General features: G+C 49.5%; 1 protein-coding gene across 1 annotated transcript in view; it reads right to left on the bottom strand.

Annotated features, from left to right (window-relative positions):
* GKAP1 (G kinase anchoring protein 1) overlaps positions 1 to 15,942 on the bottom strand; it is a 65,704-nt gene that overhangs the window by 24,336 nt on the left and 25,426 nt on the right. Inside the window, exons 5-6 of the mRNA XM_073546026.1 lie at positions 10,596 to 10,673; positions 10,328 to 10,451 (exon numbers count right to left, since the gene is read on the bottom strand). Of these exons, the coding sequence (XP_073402127.1) occupies positions 10,328 to 10,451; positions 10,596 to 10,673 (202 nt within the window). The remainder of the gene's footprint in view (positions 1 to 10,327; positions 10,452 to 10,595; positions 10,674 to 15,942) is intronic.

Genomic DNA, 15,942 nt, shown 5'->3' with positions numbered 1-15,942 from the left:
GACGTCCAAAAGCAGTCCCTGTGTGGGGAGAAAGGAGCCTCCTGTAAGGCTCCGAGAACCAAATTAAGGTCCCATGATTCCAATGGCCTTTTATAGGGAGGCGCCACATGGGAAACTCCCTGAATGAACGTCTTCACCTGAAGTTTGGTGCAATTTTGCGTTGAAAGAGAACTGACAAACCTGAAATTTGGCCCTTGAGCGAGCCAAGCGCGAGGCCTGACTTTAATCTAGATTGTAGGAATTCCAATATGGAAGGAATGGAAAACACCAGAGGGGATCGACCATGGTCCCTGCACCACGAGAAGAAGGTTTTACAGGTGCGGTGATAAATGCACATGGGCTTCCTAGTACTAATCATGGTGGAGATCACGTTATGAGAAAACCCAGCCTGTGCTAAAAATAGAATTAGTCTTACCGGTAATTCGGTTTCTAGGAACCTTCCATGACAGCAGTATCGGAGGATGTCTCCCCGCCCTAATAGGGGACAGGAAATGCACAAGAGGTTAAGTAACCCTCCTCTTCCTATTACCTCCAGTGTTTTTTCTGTACACGCTAGCATGTATAGTTACCACCAAGGTGCAGGAATCATCCGGTAGGACGTCAGGTAGGGAGGGAAATTAGTGCTGTCGTGGAAGGTTCCTAGAAACCGAATTACCGGTAAGACTAATTCTATTTTCTCTAGTCACCTTCCATGACAGCAGTATCGGAGAAATACCAACAACTAATTTCTTAGGGAGGGACAACAGCCTGCAGAACACGTCTGCCAAACGTTAAATCCCTGTTGAAATTTAGTCTATAGTGCCTGGTGAATGTGTGGACAGACGAACAGGTGGCGGCTCTGCATATCTGCTCTGTAGATGCGTCCCCTCTTCCTGCCCACGAAGTTGCTACGGAACGGGTAGAGTGTGCTTTTAATGATGTAGGAGGGGAAACGTTCTGCGACGAGTAGACGAGGTTGATAGCTTGCTTGATCCCATTGGCGATTGTATTTTTTGCCGCCTTTTTGCCTCTATTTCGGCCTGAAATCTGAACGAATAGGTTCTGATCAATTCTCCAACTTTCCGTCTGCTGTAGGTAGAAGAGGACTACTCTGCGTACATCGAGGGTATGGAACCCTTCTTTCGCATTGGAGGGATTTGGACAGAAGGAGGGTAATACGATGTCCTGGCTCCTATGAAAGTTCGAGGCTACCTTCGGCATAAAGGAGGGGTCTAATCTTAGGATGATGCTATCTTCCATGATGGTTAAGTATGACTCCTGTATCGAAAGGGCCTGTAGCTCTCCTATGCGTCATGCGGTAGTGATTGCCACCAGGAACACTTTTTAGTGTCAAATTTTTCAACGTCGTGGAAGCCAGAGGTTCAAATGGTTTGGTTGTCAAGCTTTTGAGAACCAGGTTCAAGTCCCAGGGGGGAATCTGGCTATGGAGTCTGGGACGGATCCTAGACGCCAAGGTCATGAACTGTTTTATCCATCGATGGCTCGCCAAGTCCTGATCGAAGAATAAGCTGAGGGCTGACACTTGAACTTTAAGGTACTGGGTGTGAGGCCCAGATCTAGGCCATCCTTGAGGAACTCTAAGATCTGTGCAATCTTGGGACAGAAGGGATCCGGAAGATTTGGGGAGCACCAGGACGAGAATTTCTTCCAAACTTTCCCGTAAATGGCATTAGTCACTGGTTTTCTACTTCTTTGTAGGGTTTGGATTACCTTGTCGGATAAGCCCTTAGCTTTTAGAATTCCGGCTTCAGTAGCCAGGCCGCCAGGTTCAGTTTGTGCGGATCTGGGTACAGTAGAGGGCCCTGGCGAAGGAGATCATCCCTCTGGGGCAGGAGTATTGGACCATCCTGGGCCATGTCTTTCAGGGCTCCGTACCAGCTCCTCCCCGGCCACAAGGGAGCTATCAAGATTGTAGTGACTCGTTCTGCCCGTACCTTCTGTAATGTCCTTGCTATCATGGGGATTGGAGGGAAGGCGTAGGCTAGGTTGAAGTGCCACGGGTGGGAGAAGGCATCTACTTTCCATGCTCCGACGGTGGGGCTGAGGGAGAAATATGTTTCCATCTTCGCATTCTGACCACTGGCGAACAGGTCCACCTCGGGATAGCCCCATCTTGAGACCAGCGATGAAAATACCGACTGATCCGGGCTCCATTCCCCGTGATGAACGTCCCTTCTGCTGAGGAAGTCCGCTTCCACATTGTCCACTGCCCTTAGATGCACTGCTGATATGGACAGTAGGTGTTTTTCTGCCGAGGATAAAATCCTCGTAGCCACCCGCTTTAGGTTGAAGAATTTTTTGCCTCCCTGGTGGCGGATGTAAGACACCGTCGTCATATTGTCTGAGTACACGCGTACATGATGGTTTTGGACGAGGGCCACTGCTGCCTTTAGTGCCTCCTATACTGCCATTAGCTCTCTCGTATTTGAGGAGCTGGAACTGACTTCTGGGTCCCATAACCCCTGGAAGTGTGATTTTTCCACTGTCGCGCCCCAGCCTCGCTGACTGGCATCCGTGGTGATGATCTTCAGGGGTAGCTGATCCCAGCCGACCCCCCGCTGAAGGTTCTGGCGGTTCAGCCACCATAGAAGGGAGGCTTTCACGTGTCCGGACAGAGGAGTTTTTCTGGTCAATATATTTTGGTGCCTTCTTGAACACCGAAGAACGTAGGACTGCAGGGCCTGAGTATGGGCTAGGGCCCAGGAGACAGCTTGGATAAATGCTGTCAGTGATCCCAGCATGGACATTGAGTCTCTCAGGGTCGGTGCCCTTGGTCCCTGAATGTGGAAATCCTCTGGACCAGGTCGAGTTGTAGTTCCCTGGGTAGAAAGGATGTCCTCTCTCCTGAGTCCAGGAGAACCCCCAGGAACTTTTTCCTCGTCACCTCGCCATTTGGACAGAATAAAAGGGGGACCGGTCCTGCTACTTACAGTAGGAGGGTGCACGCTGGGCTCTACAGAAGCAGAACGAGAGGGCTTATCACCGTCCATGGTCAGTCTGTCACAGTCACTAGTGCAGAAATGGCCTTACCTGGACGCCCTCTGCCAGAGTCTTAAGTAGCTGAGGCTCCACAGCGCTTTTGGTGCTCCTCCTCTCCTGGTCCAGAGGTGGGGGAAATCATGATTACCCCTCCTTACGGCTACTTCCCAGCCGTCCGTGGTCATCCTGGAGACGCCACCCCACCTCCTCGAACTCCCAGCCACTGCCCGGTGCCGCCCATGTATCCCCTGAGCCCACCATCAGTGCCCATCATTCAGGTAAATGGGCGGGTGGGCGCGTGGACCGCGTCAGGCGGGTGGGCAGCATCAGGCAGGTGGACAGCGTTGCGACTCACCTTCCCAGAGGCGCCGCTCGCGTTCCCTGGAGGCCGCCATGTTGCCCGTCCCGAAACCAGAAGTACGGCTCCGCGTCACTTCCGGTGTGCGGATGCGCCGCCGTCGTGGGGAGGACGACACCAGGGAGCTCCAAGAGGACCCCGGCTGCACGTCACCGCCTTGCTTTACCCCGCGGAGGGGGTGCAGGAAAGGCGGGCACGGGGTCCCGAGTTGCGCCAGCAGGTGGAGACGGGAGCGGCCAGATCCAGGAGGGAGGAAGCGAAGTACCCGACGTCGGCCACCCGGCCCAGGTAAGAGATGGGGTGCTCCGGTAGCCGGCCACGGCAGCACCATTGGACCTCTCATGCCCCCATAGGGGACAGGAAAAACACTGGAGGTAATAGGAAGGGGAGGGTTATTTAACCTCTTGTGCATTTCCTGTCCCCTATGAGGGCGGGGAAGACATCCTCCGATACTGATGTCGTGGAAGGTGACTAGAGAAATCCAGGCTTCAACGGACAACACAGTCAAAGACAGGGCCTCGGAGTTCTGGTGGTAAATAGGGCCCTGTGAGAGTAGATCCATGTGGTCTGGATGTCGCCAGGGTACATCGGCGACCAGTTGTACTAGTTCTGCGTACCATGCCAGGCGCGGCCAATCTGGCGCGACTAGGATCACTGGTACTCCCCCTGCTCTGATTTTCTTGATGACCCTCGGGAGCAAGGGAAGAGGGGGAAAAATGTAGGGAAGTCGGTACTGGTGCCACGGCAGAACTAGGGCGTCCGCTCCGATGGTGAGTGGATCGGGCAATGAATCGAGGAACCTTGTTGTTTAGTCTTGAGGCCATGAGATCCACATCCGGAGTCCCCCAGCGATGACAAATTACTGAAAGACTTCCGGATGAAGAGACCATTCTCCTGAGGTAAGGCCTTGGTGGCTGAGAAAATCCGCCGCCCAATTGTCTACCCCCGGGATGTGGATTGCTGAGATGGGCGAATAGTTGGTCTCGGCCCAATGGAGGATGTGACTCACTTCGTGCATGGCCATCCTGCTCCGAGTACCCCGACGGTTGATATACGCCACAGCCGTGGTGTTGTCGGATTGGATCCTGATGGGGTGACCTGCGAGGAGAAGGTGGAAACTCAGTAGGGCTAATCTGATCGCTCGTATCTCCAAGACGTTGATGGGGAGACGTCACTCTCGAATTGACCAACGACCAATGCCGTGTGGTGACGAAAAACCACGCCCCAGCCCAGAAGAATTGCGTCGGTGGTCACTACTGACCATCGTACTGGGAGAAAAGACTTCCCTTGACTCAGGGAGGATTTCAGTGTCCACCACTTTAGGGCTTGTCTGACCTGCAGGGACAGAAGGAACCGACGGTCCAGGGAGAACGGGTTCTTGTCCCAAGTCAACAGCAACGCATGTTGTAAAGGACAGAGATGGAACTGTGCGAATGGGACCGCTTCTATCGCTGCCACCATCTTTCCGAGAACGCTCATGTAGAAACGTATGGAGTGAGAAAACGGTCGGGAAAGAGTCCACGCTCTGTTGTAAGGCTCGGGCCTTGTCTGGAGGGAGAATGACCAACCCGCGGGAAGTGTCTAAATTCATTCCCAAAAAGGAAATCTGCTGGGCCGGTATTGGGAAAGACTTTTCGAAGTTTATCTTCCAACCCAGGCGAGAAAGTGTTTTTACTGTGATATCCACGGATTCCTCGCAGGCTGGAAGGGACGGACCCTTAATCAGCAGGTCGTCCAGATAAGGCAGTACCACCACTCCCCGAGCATGAAGAATGGCCATGACAGCCGCCATGACCTTGGTAAAGACCCTGGGGGCGGTGGCGAGTCCGAAGGGCAAGGCAACGAACTGGAAGTGTTCCTCGCGAGTTGCAAAGCGGAGGAACTGCTGGTGGGATGGACAAGTTGGGATGTGAAGGTAAGCATCTTTGATATCGATGGATGGTAAGAACTCTCCCTTTTCCATGGAGGCGACAACTGACCAAGGAGAGATTCCGAATGCAATCGGAATCGTTGCACCTTGACAAACTGATTTAACTGCTTGAGGTCCAGTATGGGCTGCATTGTTCCGTCCTTTTTTGGAACCACACAAAAGTTTGAATGAAAACCCTTGAACCTTTCGTCTTGAGGGACCGGAATGATGACTCCGTCCCTTTGCAGCGCATGAACGGCCTGAAGGAAGGCTGTTGTCTTTGTCTTGGGAGGTGAGGACCGGAAAAAAAGGTGTCGGGGGGAGGGAGAGAAAATTCTATTTTGTATCCGGTGTTAACCAGCTCCCTTGACCCATTCGTCGTGGACGACCGCGAGCCAGGTGTGACTGAATGAAAGCATATGACCGCCTACTTTGTCGGTGTCCGCCGGATAACGCAACAAGTCATTGAGTGGAGGATCTATGGGATTGGGCTCCCCTAGATCCAGATGCTCTTGGCCTGGGTTTCCAAGAGCGGTTAGGTCTGTAAGAGACCTGGGAACCTATGTCTCCTCGTGGGGACCGGCCTGATCCGGAAGAGAAGGTTGTGGAGGACCAGCTGGAGCTTTTGCGGAAAGGTCGAAAACGAGTCAGCTATTGATTCTGAAACAGTCGGACAGCCTTTTGTTGGGGAAGAAACTTACTCTTCCCCCGGTAGTGTCAGAAATGAGCTGGTCCAGTTTCTCTCCAAATAGGCGACCAGTTTGATAGGGCAGAGAAGTCAATCTTTTGGAGGTGGAATCTGCCCACCAGTCACATAGCCATAAAGCTTTTCTAATAGAGACTGCATTAGCGGCTGCCTGAGCAGCGCAATTAGCAGCATCTAAAGAGGTGTCCACTACAAAGTCCCCTGCGTGAATTATCTGCCTGGCGACACTGGTTGCATCCGGAGGAAGATTGCTACCTTGGAAGGCAGTAATTAAGACTTCTGCCCAAGCGGCCATTGCCTTAGCCACCCAAGTCGCCGCGAAAGATGGAAAAAATGGCGCTCCTGAAGCTTCAAAAACTGAACGAACGAGGTAGTTAATTTGACGATCGGAGGGGTTTCTGATTGAAGAACCCTCAGAATTCACTGCACAGGCACGGTGGTACCTGCATCTACCACTGCCATCAATGATTGCAATTTGTTTTGGGCTCACTTACTTAATTGTGGATCCTCTGGAATCACTTGCCATAAAGGCAACTCTCTCTGGGCACATTACCATTAATGTGGATCTTCAAGAATTAGAACTACCTATCATAAAGCATAATCCATTGACTCTTAAAACATTTCTCAACAGTGAAATTATTCACCCGGTGACTACAACCTCTCTTCTCTAAAAGGGCGACTATATGATTAAGGCCATTGTGAGGCAAAAACGTCAAAAAAAGTTGTCGCTTCCTCACCGTCTAATAAAAATAAAAATATTTCACTTTTGCAAAAATCCACGTGCGTAGTGACTCTACATTGGACTAAAACTTTGGATGGCTGGCAAATACCCTGCGTACACGTTTAGTCTTCTTAAAGGAGATAGCGTGTTCCGGAGCGGGAATATTTTCCTTGTCCAACGTTAGAATCTTGTTGACTGATTCTATAAGAGAATCAAGCGACTCTTGGTCATTTGGGGGATTCTGAGGGACTGACGTGTCAGACTCGAACTCAGAGTCACATTCGCTGCGAACATTAGGAGAGGGAGAGCGAGAGAGACAGAACTCGCCGATGCTGAAGCATGAGCGTGACTAGGGGACGAGTCATGGGTCCGCTTTCTAGAGACCTGAGGATCCCTCGAACGAGTACGGCCCCTGCTGGTGGACGGTTCCCGGCAGTCTCCAGAGCCCTCCTCGGGCGGTAAAGACGCATTCTGACTTAAAGAGGATTCCCGGAGGGAGTCTATAGCCTTGGTCAGTGACTCCACAGACCGTGACAGGGACGCAGCCCACTCAGGGGAACTAAACGCAGGAAACACAGTCGCAGGGGCGGCGGATGGCGTTTGAGCACAAGCTGGGTCGCAATCCATGCATAACGGATTAGTCCGGGCACTGGGCAAGGCAGTCTTGCAAGTGGAACAAGCAGTAAAGAATGCAGTGTGCTTCTTAGTAGCCCTTTTGGCTTCCTTGGATTGAGACATAGTGCCCCTGAAAGGGTTACAAGCAGAGCCTGGGCTGCAGCTGCAGGGAATGTGCAGAGAAGGGGTTAAGCTTTGCTCTGAGGGCAGATGTAGCTTACCCACGGTCCTGATGCTGTGTCTTCAGGAGGAATAGCGGTGGCCCTGTAGCGTCCCTAGGTGCTGTCCGTCAGTGCGCACCCCCGCAGCAGTCACAGAGCCTGAGGTGAAAAGGACATGGCTCCCGAGACTAGCAGGGCGCTTCTCGTACAGAGCGAGAAGCGCCAAAGACGTGGGCGGCGCTAACGGTTGCGGCGCGGTGTAAATTGGGGCCTAGTAGGCCGAAAAGCCGGGAACTACATTTTTGGGCCTACCCGCGGTGAGCGCCCGGTGAAGGAAAGAACGGGGGGCCGCGACGGGGCGCCGGTGTACCGCCGCTGAAACTAGGTCAGCGCTTCTCCCAGGGACCAGGACCCGACCCCATACCTCCAATCCGATGCTCGCGCAGGCCGCGCTGTCCAGGAGCCTGCAGATCTCATTCTCCCGGGCGATGTAGCAGAGCCGGAGGACCTCTTAAAGGGGTATACCTCAATCGATCCTCCCTATGGGCAGGGGGATGGAGAGGCCTTGGGGCTGATTCCGGGCTTCCAAAGCGCTCCAAAGTCTTCTCCCTGCACTTTGTGTGCTGCGTGCGCTTGCCCTCGTATCTGAGTGAGGAGATCGGGACCGTAAAGGAGAATCAGGTATGTCCCAGTCGTCGCAGGAAAGGGTACGGGGAGGTATACTTCGCGTTCTCGCTTGTTTTTGGTTTGGGGGGAGAGCGGACCCTTGAAAGGAATCTGTCGCCCCCTTCACTCCGTTAATTAAAAATGTACAGAAAAAAAAATGTCCAAAAAAACAAAATAAAAACGTTGGGGTCTGAAGTCAGACCCAAGTGCCTCCTACAGACACTAAGCAAGAACTGGGGAAATCTCAGCAAGCAAGAGGGTGTATACTGCAGAGGAGGAGTTAACGTTTTTCTGTGTTCACTTAGTGTCCTCCTAGTGGCAAAACAGCATAACATCCACGGTCTGTGTCCCCCAATGAGGCGTAGGAGAAAAAGTGTATTCTTGCCAGCGTTTCTCTAGGCAGGTCTTGATCCACGTGTTTTGGTTTGGGGGTTCTATGGACCCTATCAACCATTAAGTCTTTAATGGACATTTCAGAGAGAACAACCTTTAAAAAGTTATGCAGGAAAGCAGGCAAATCCTTATCCAAGACCTCCTCAGGGATCCCTCTCATACGAACGTTATTCCTGCGCGATCTATCCTCCAAGTCGTATGTTTTATCACTGACACGAGCCAATTCTTCCTTTAAGGCTTCATTTTCATTGACTAGTGCATTGAAAGAAGTGGCATATTCAGCCATTTTATTCTCTAAATGAGAGGTGCGCTCTCCCAGAGCTGAGATTTCTCCTTTCAGCTCTCTAAGCATATTATGCATGTCCTCTTTTAAAGAAGCCCTCAAAGAGGAAAGAAACTCCTGCATATCCTCCTTAGTGAGTGGAGAAGAGTGGTGTTGATGAATCCCCTCTGTGCCTGCACCTCTCCCAGAGCCCCCAGAGCAGCATGGGGAGCACGAAGGGGACGCAGACACCATTTTACCTGTTGCTTTGGTGGACTTCCCCCTCGCAAAGATGTCGGGCAATCTCAGCGGAGATCCTCTCTTCTGTGATCTGCCACGCGTCATCATGTGCCTGTGTGGTTGCAGGAACTGCAGGTGAGTAGCTGGAGGAAGCTGGGTGCTGAGTTGAGCCAGGATGGGCTGCTAAAGGTCCTGAGCTGCAGGAGCTCTGTAACTATGCAGCTGCCACACTTGCTAGCAGGCCACGCCCCCTACATTTGGTATCTTTATGTTTGAAGCATGACATGTGGGAACAGGTTGAAAAGTTCCAGGGAGCCGAATACTTTTGCAAGGCATTGTATATGTACGCCCTCGGATAGGCACAGGTGTATAGCGTGGGCTTAGGAAGTGAGCAGCCGCCATACATGAGATGTGCCTCTGACTGCAAATACTGGAGCTAGCTACAGTCATTTAGAGGCTGCTGTCAGTCACAGAAAGTGGCATATATAAAGTTCTATCATGCTTACAATGCGATAGTGGGTTGCCTTGGAAGGGTACCGATCGTTGTTCCCACAAATCTCAGTCGGGGCTTTTTAGCAAATCATTAACTCCTCTAAATATTGCAATATTGTGGTTTTGAAGTACATAGTACAAGCAAACAAAAATTCAAAATTTCCTTGGAAAACTTAAAAAAACAAAGAAAAAAAAAAAAAAAAACTTATAAAATTATTAGAAAAAAAGAAACCTGGTATCACCTCCTTCTCTCAATTCAGAAATAAAAAGAACAAACATTTGGCATTGTTGCATCTGTAAAATTAGAGCTTAGAAAATATAAAATTAATTCAGCCATATGGTAAGCCAAGTAAAAGAAAAAAAAAATAACATTAAACATTTTATGTACCATAAAGAGGTATTAAAATTTTTTTTAAAAAATGGAAAAGTTACAGAAACAAACCAATAATGCATTATATATGATTCTCAGGGGGATCTGTATTTGGTACATACGGTAGATCTTAACAGCTCATTAACATATAAGAAAACCATGGATTTCTCAGGAACCATTCATCGGATCACAGATATAGAGGTATAATTTTATCCAGCTTCCTATAGTCTACTTGTCCATACAGAGGTCTTAGGAGGGTTGATCCTACCGACAGATTCCTTTTAATGAACCAGGTCAGTGTACTCCAGTGGGTACTTCATTAAGACCGATGTTCCCTACACCTTAATGAATCGCCCCCAGTGTGTATATTATTTTCTCTTTCTTCATATCTGCATTCAGTCACATTACATTTCCAGTAACACTATAGTAGATATACATTGGAGCAAGACACTCACCTTCTGCCTGGAAGTCTTTGAGAGACACTGTGTGAGGCTTGTCCTTTCCTTGTTGGTTCTTCCGTTTATCCTTTTTATTTGTTTTTTTTGAATGAGGTGATACATTTTCTCTACCGTCATTTTCCTAAAAAAAGGGGCATAATAATTTGTGGTTGAACCATTTCCTAAATAACCTGCCCCCATCCCTTGAGATCCTAAAGTCAAAGTTCTAACATTGTGCATTTCTTGCTGTATTCTACAACATCCCACATAAATAAATATAATGTACCTTTTTCAGCTCTTCGTATTCCAGCTTGCTTAGCATTAAGGCTTTTTCAAGGTCTGCTTCATACATTTCAGATGTAATCTACAGAAAAAAAAAAATAATAATGAAAAATTAGAGACATTTTTATTTAAATCTGTAGTCCCATTATGAGATATATTTCACAATTTCACTTCTGTAGCATATATATTTGCACTCCTCCTTCCAGACATACCTGTGTGTCATACTGTGGCAACACCTCCATCTTTAGGACATACAGGTAGGTCCTGATGATCACATGGGCACAGTAGCTGTGCCTATAAGATCTCTGCCAGTTGTTAGGCTTAGATGGTGACCAAGCTCCTTCAGAAACAGCCAAGGCCAGCACTATCCATTGTTGTTTAACTCTCTCGCGTCAATAGCAACTGCAGCATTTAGAAGGCTCCCTCTCTCACCCTATCGCCACCACACTGTGGCGATCACAGGTTGTCACTATTTGGATCTGCCAAGTACGGTAGCATTTTAAAGGGAATCTGTCACCCCTTTTTTCGAATATGAGCTGCCAGCACCAACATCAGGGGCTTATCTACAGCATTCTGATGTAACCTGAAAGATAACAAAAAAAGAGTTAGATTATAATCACCGGGGGGCGGTCCGGTAGGTGTCGCGGTCCGGTCCGGTGCCTCCCATCTTCTAACGATGAAGTCTTCTTCTTTCCTTCCTGTCGTGGCTCCGGCGCAGGTGCACTGCTCTGCCCTGTTGAGGGCAGAGCAGAATACTGCAGCGCACAGGCACCGGACCTCTCCCGGCACCTGCGCACTGCAGGACTCTGCTCTGCCCTCAACAGGGCAGAGCAGTGCGCCTGCTCAGGAGCCACGACAGCCCATGATGGCTGTGCTGGCAGGTCATATTCGAAAAAAGGGGTGACAGATTCCCTTTAAGAGGTTTAAGATGTTGTACGTTTGAAGGATGAAGTTATCCCCTATCCCATCAATGGATGCTAACTTCTTGATCACTGAACGCTGGAAAGGGCAAGATTCTCTTTGAGTTGCCAGAGATGGACGATAACTGTTCTTTTCTTTGCCAGTTTCATAAAGAATGTATAGTGTGGAGGTTCACATGCTCAATCTTCCCATTGTCATTTTCAGCAAATTATGCCCTATAGCAATGGTCTCCCACCTTTTTTTTTTTTTAACCTTAAAAGTTATATTCAGCTCTGACAGGTGGTAAGCAAGCAACAATGTGAAAAAAATCATAGAAGCCATATCGCAAACAAAGACAGATGACTGGTCATTAAAGGGTTATTGCTGGTAGTTAGTAGGCTACCATCAGTAATAATGCTCCCAGAGTGCACCCTCCAGTAATATTTCCACTATTGTCCCGAGTGATTCAGCCCTACAAAAAAAAAACCCCTCACCTAATTTTTCCCCCCGATGTCCAAAGCCATAGGCGGCGCAACACAGTGCAGTCAACGTGCTGCCTGTATTAGAACGCTGACATATTGAATGCTGTAGGTCTACAGAAGCTTGCCACCTAAAAAAATAGTGGTTTTTAGGGATAAGAGCCTTCAGCTCTACCTCCGGACCAAACTGTATTGGTGTCATGTTGACGCCAATACAGTTCTCACTGTTTGCCAGAAATTAAGGGCTCCAAGCCAGAAGTCCGGGACAAGAGCCCCAAGATCTCTGCCAGTAGCGATGTCACTGCCAGGCACTTGCGGGGCTAGAAAGTATTCGAGACACACTACAGGATTTCACTAGCCACATGTGACGATTGTAGTATAAAACAAAAACTCCGTAAAAACCCTTTAAAAACTTTCATCATTCAAGGTGTCATATGATAATCTTTACCAAGCTTTCTTGTAGATAGAACTTACTGTATAAGTTTTGTGTGTGGAAAAAAAAAAAAAAAAAATCTTAGTCACTTTTACTCTTCTATATAAATCTCTCAGGTGGTGCTGGCATGGGTTAGTTAATAACCGATAATGGGATTTTGCAGTGCCCATGACAGCACCAACTGAGAGAGCATCCGCTCATCCAGGACATGAAACCCACTGAAATAAAAGGGCCGCACCTCTCCTCTACATCACTTGGTTTAGAAAGCATGAGAGGACCTCCAAACAATCAATAGTACATACCTACATCAAATAATCACTACTCACTAAATGTAATCATTCTACCTGAAAGCATGCACCCACAACCGGTGATAAGGGGTGAATACAACCAGGGCTGTGGAGTCGGAGTCGGTGCTCATTTTGGTGGAGTCGGAGTTGGAGTCGGTATAAAATGGACCGACTCCGACTCCTAAAATATATAATAAATTGGGTACAGTAATTCAATGCAGGATGTGCTGAATATTTTTTCATAGGAGTTTGGGAAAGTTATGAAATGTCCTATAAATGACTGTTCTATTCCTGATCTAAGGCTACATTCACACACAGCGTTTTTCCTGTGTTTTTTGAGGATACGTTTTTCAGCTGCAAAAGCTGATCATCTTTTTAAAAAACTGCATCACCTGAAAGGTATTTGAGCTCATAGATAATGTTTTCAATAGCAAAAGCAGATTAGAAATCTGCTCTATCCATTTATCCATGTCTATCCATATCGTATCTGTACCAAAAAGAATGAAAACCGGGTAGTACACCAATATATATTCTGTTCTATCTAAATATCTTGATTATTGGATCATAAAAATGATTAAATGTCTGAGGTTCACATTGTACTACAATAAATTTTTCACTTAAATATAAGCAATATGTGTGGGAGTCGGAGTCGGAGTTGGAGTCGGTGTAAGGGAAATTGAGGAGTCGGAGTCACAGGTTTGGCTTACCGACTCCACAGCCCTGAATACAACAACTTTCTCTGAAAATCCAGGCTGTCAAATGACGACATGAAAACTTAAGGGTGATAAACTGGGTCCTGGGAGAGCAGATCTGGGATCTCCAGCAGGCTCCAAGGAACCTCATCCAATAAAACCATGGTCTCTTGGGCCAAAATGGAGCTATTCATATCACCTTTGCCCAATCTTCCCTGATTTTCCTCAGAACTGATGGCATCATCATTATGGGACGAAAGGCATAGGCTAGGCCGGGCCCCAAGGTATCTGGAAAGCGTCCACTGCATAAGGCTCCTCTCTTGGGTCTGAACAGCAGAATCTGTCCACTTTTTGCTCCCCCTGCTGGCGTACAGGTCTATTTCCGGAACTTCCCATTGATCTACAACCTGGTTGAACACTGCGTGGTTCATGGATGGCTCCCTCTGCCTCATCTGGTTTTGACACAGGAAATCTGCCTTGATGTTTTTTTTCCCCTTTATGTTAAGTGCTGTCAGGGAAGAGCGGTGTTGCTCTGCCATACAGAAAAGCTCCTTGTTGTCTTCATCAAGGAACAAGATCTCGTTTCCCCCTGATTGTTTAAATATGCCGTCACTCTTTTGTGTGACAATACATGAACAGGGTGGCCCTGAAGGATAGGAAGAAACTTTTGTAATACCATCCTCACAGCTAACAGCTCATATTGGGAGAATCCTTTTCCAGGACGTCCCCCTGACAGCACCATGGAGGACGTCCTCCTCCTCCACCTTGCAGGGACAGGAAAAGCACATAAGAGGTTAAAAGGCTCCGTCCCACCCCATTTCCCTCAGTGTTTTTCCTGTCCCTGCATGGAGGGACACGCGTCAGGAAGCGCTGCAGTGCTTACCGGAGGGCCCAGGGGGATCGTGCGGCCAGACCAATCCTTCCCCCTGTCAAGACGCCCAGGGCTGAAACTCTCCGGTGGGGAGTCCCTCTGCCCCAAAGGCCAGGAGCAGGACGACGCTCCTGGAGGGAGCCGCTCCTCCCAGTGGGAGGCTCTCGGCTCCAATAGTGGCCGCCATGGTAGCGAAGGCCGGTCCCCTGCAGGCAGCTGGCCAGGCGGGCGCCGGCATCAAGAAGAGGCGAAGCTAGCGTCCGGGTAAGCGGAAGAGCGATTCCCGGCCTATCGCGGGAGAACGCGCGTCACTTCCGGTGATGTCACGGGCCGGGTTTGAATCTCGGCACGCGCTCCAGGAGCCCGGTGTCTCTCTGGAAGCACGGGCAACAGGAGGAATGGATACCGAACCGGCGAACGGAGGGTTAAGTGCGCCCAGCGCAGATCACCCTCCCCATCCTCCGCAGGCCAGGACAAGGGACCTGACTACCCTATCCTTTAATCATAGGATAAGGGAACCCCGGCAGCCCCCCCGACAGTGACTAAAGACCCGGCCAAGGCCGCATCTAAGTCGGTCAGATGCCCAGTATGCAGGGTAAAGCTGCCAGACACCTATACCAAAACCCTCTGTGGACCCTGCATGTCAAGGGTGATAAGAGATGAGCAGCCGTCCCTCCTATCCGAGATGAGATCTTTGATACGGGAGGAAGTCCAGGCCTCCAGAGTCAGCCTTGCACAGCGGCAATCCCCCAGTACAGGGCCAAGCCGGAAGCGTCCGTGGTGGGAGGCAGAGCTATTAACCGAACCAAGCTCCGATGAGGGGTCAGACTTCCAGGACTCGGATCCAGAGGAGGAAGGAGAGATTCTGGCGGACAGGCAGGAAATACCCGTTCAGATTAGAGGACACAGACGAGTTGGTCCAGGCGGTGAGAACCACCATGCAGATTGAGGAAGTTCCTAAGCTAGACAGGACCTGATGTTCGGAGGACTCGTGTCCCGCACGCAGACCGTGTTCCCTGTAAGTGAACACATCAAGACAATGGTGCTCGAGGAGTGGAAAGAGGTGGAATGCCGACTTGTACTACCCCATGACTTTAAAAGTCGACTGTCTTTCGATCCCAAGGAAACACGATTATGGGAGGAAGTTACGAAGATCGAAGTTCCTGTAGCCAGGGTCACCAAGAAGACTGTCATTCCGTTCGAGGCCTCATCAAGTCTCCGGGACCCGATGGACAGAAAGGCGGACGTTCTATTAAAAAGAACATGGGAGACTTCGGCGGCCCTCATCAGGGCTAACATAGCAGCCACCTCGGTGGCCAAGCCTATGATTTTGTGGTTGGGGCAGTTGGAGGAACACCTTACAAACAAGACACCTAGGTCCAAGATCCTAGCTTCCCTTCCCCTCATGAAGTCGGCCACGGCGTTCCTATCGGATACGTCGGCCGAATGAGTAAGATTTGCAGCCAGAAACCGCTCCCTTTCTAATGCGGCCCGAAGAGCAGTCTGGCTTAAATCTTGGTCAAGAGATAATGCTTCTAAAGCGAAGCTCTGCTCCATTCCCTACTCGGGCCTAAAGGTATTCGGACCAGCCCTGGATAATATCTTAGAGCTAGTGTCCAACAAAAATAAAAGGTTTCCCGGAAGAGAAACCTAAGCGGCCCCAGCCCTTTCGGAGAGGCCCCTTCTATA

Source organism: Dendrobates tinctorius, unplaced genomic scaffold, assembly GCF_039654945.1.
Source record: "Dendrobates tinctorius isolate UK_male_01 unplaced genomic scaffold, ASM3965494v1 ptg000144l, whole genome shotgun sequence".
In the NCBI taxonomy this organism is placed as follows: Eukaryota; Metazoa; Chordata; class Amphibia; order Anura; family Dendrobatidae; genus Dendrobates; species Dendrobates tinctorius.
This window is presented reverse-complemented; position numbering and strand designations above follow the sequence as displayed.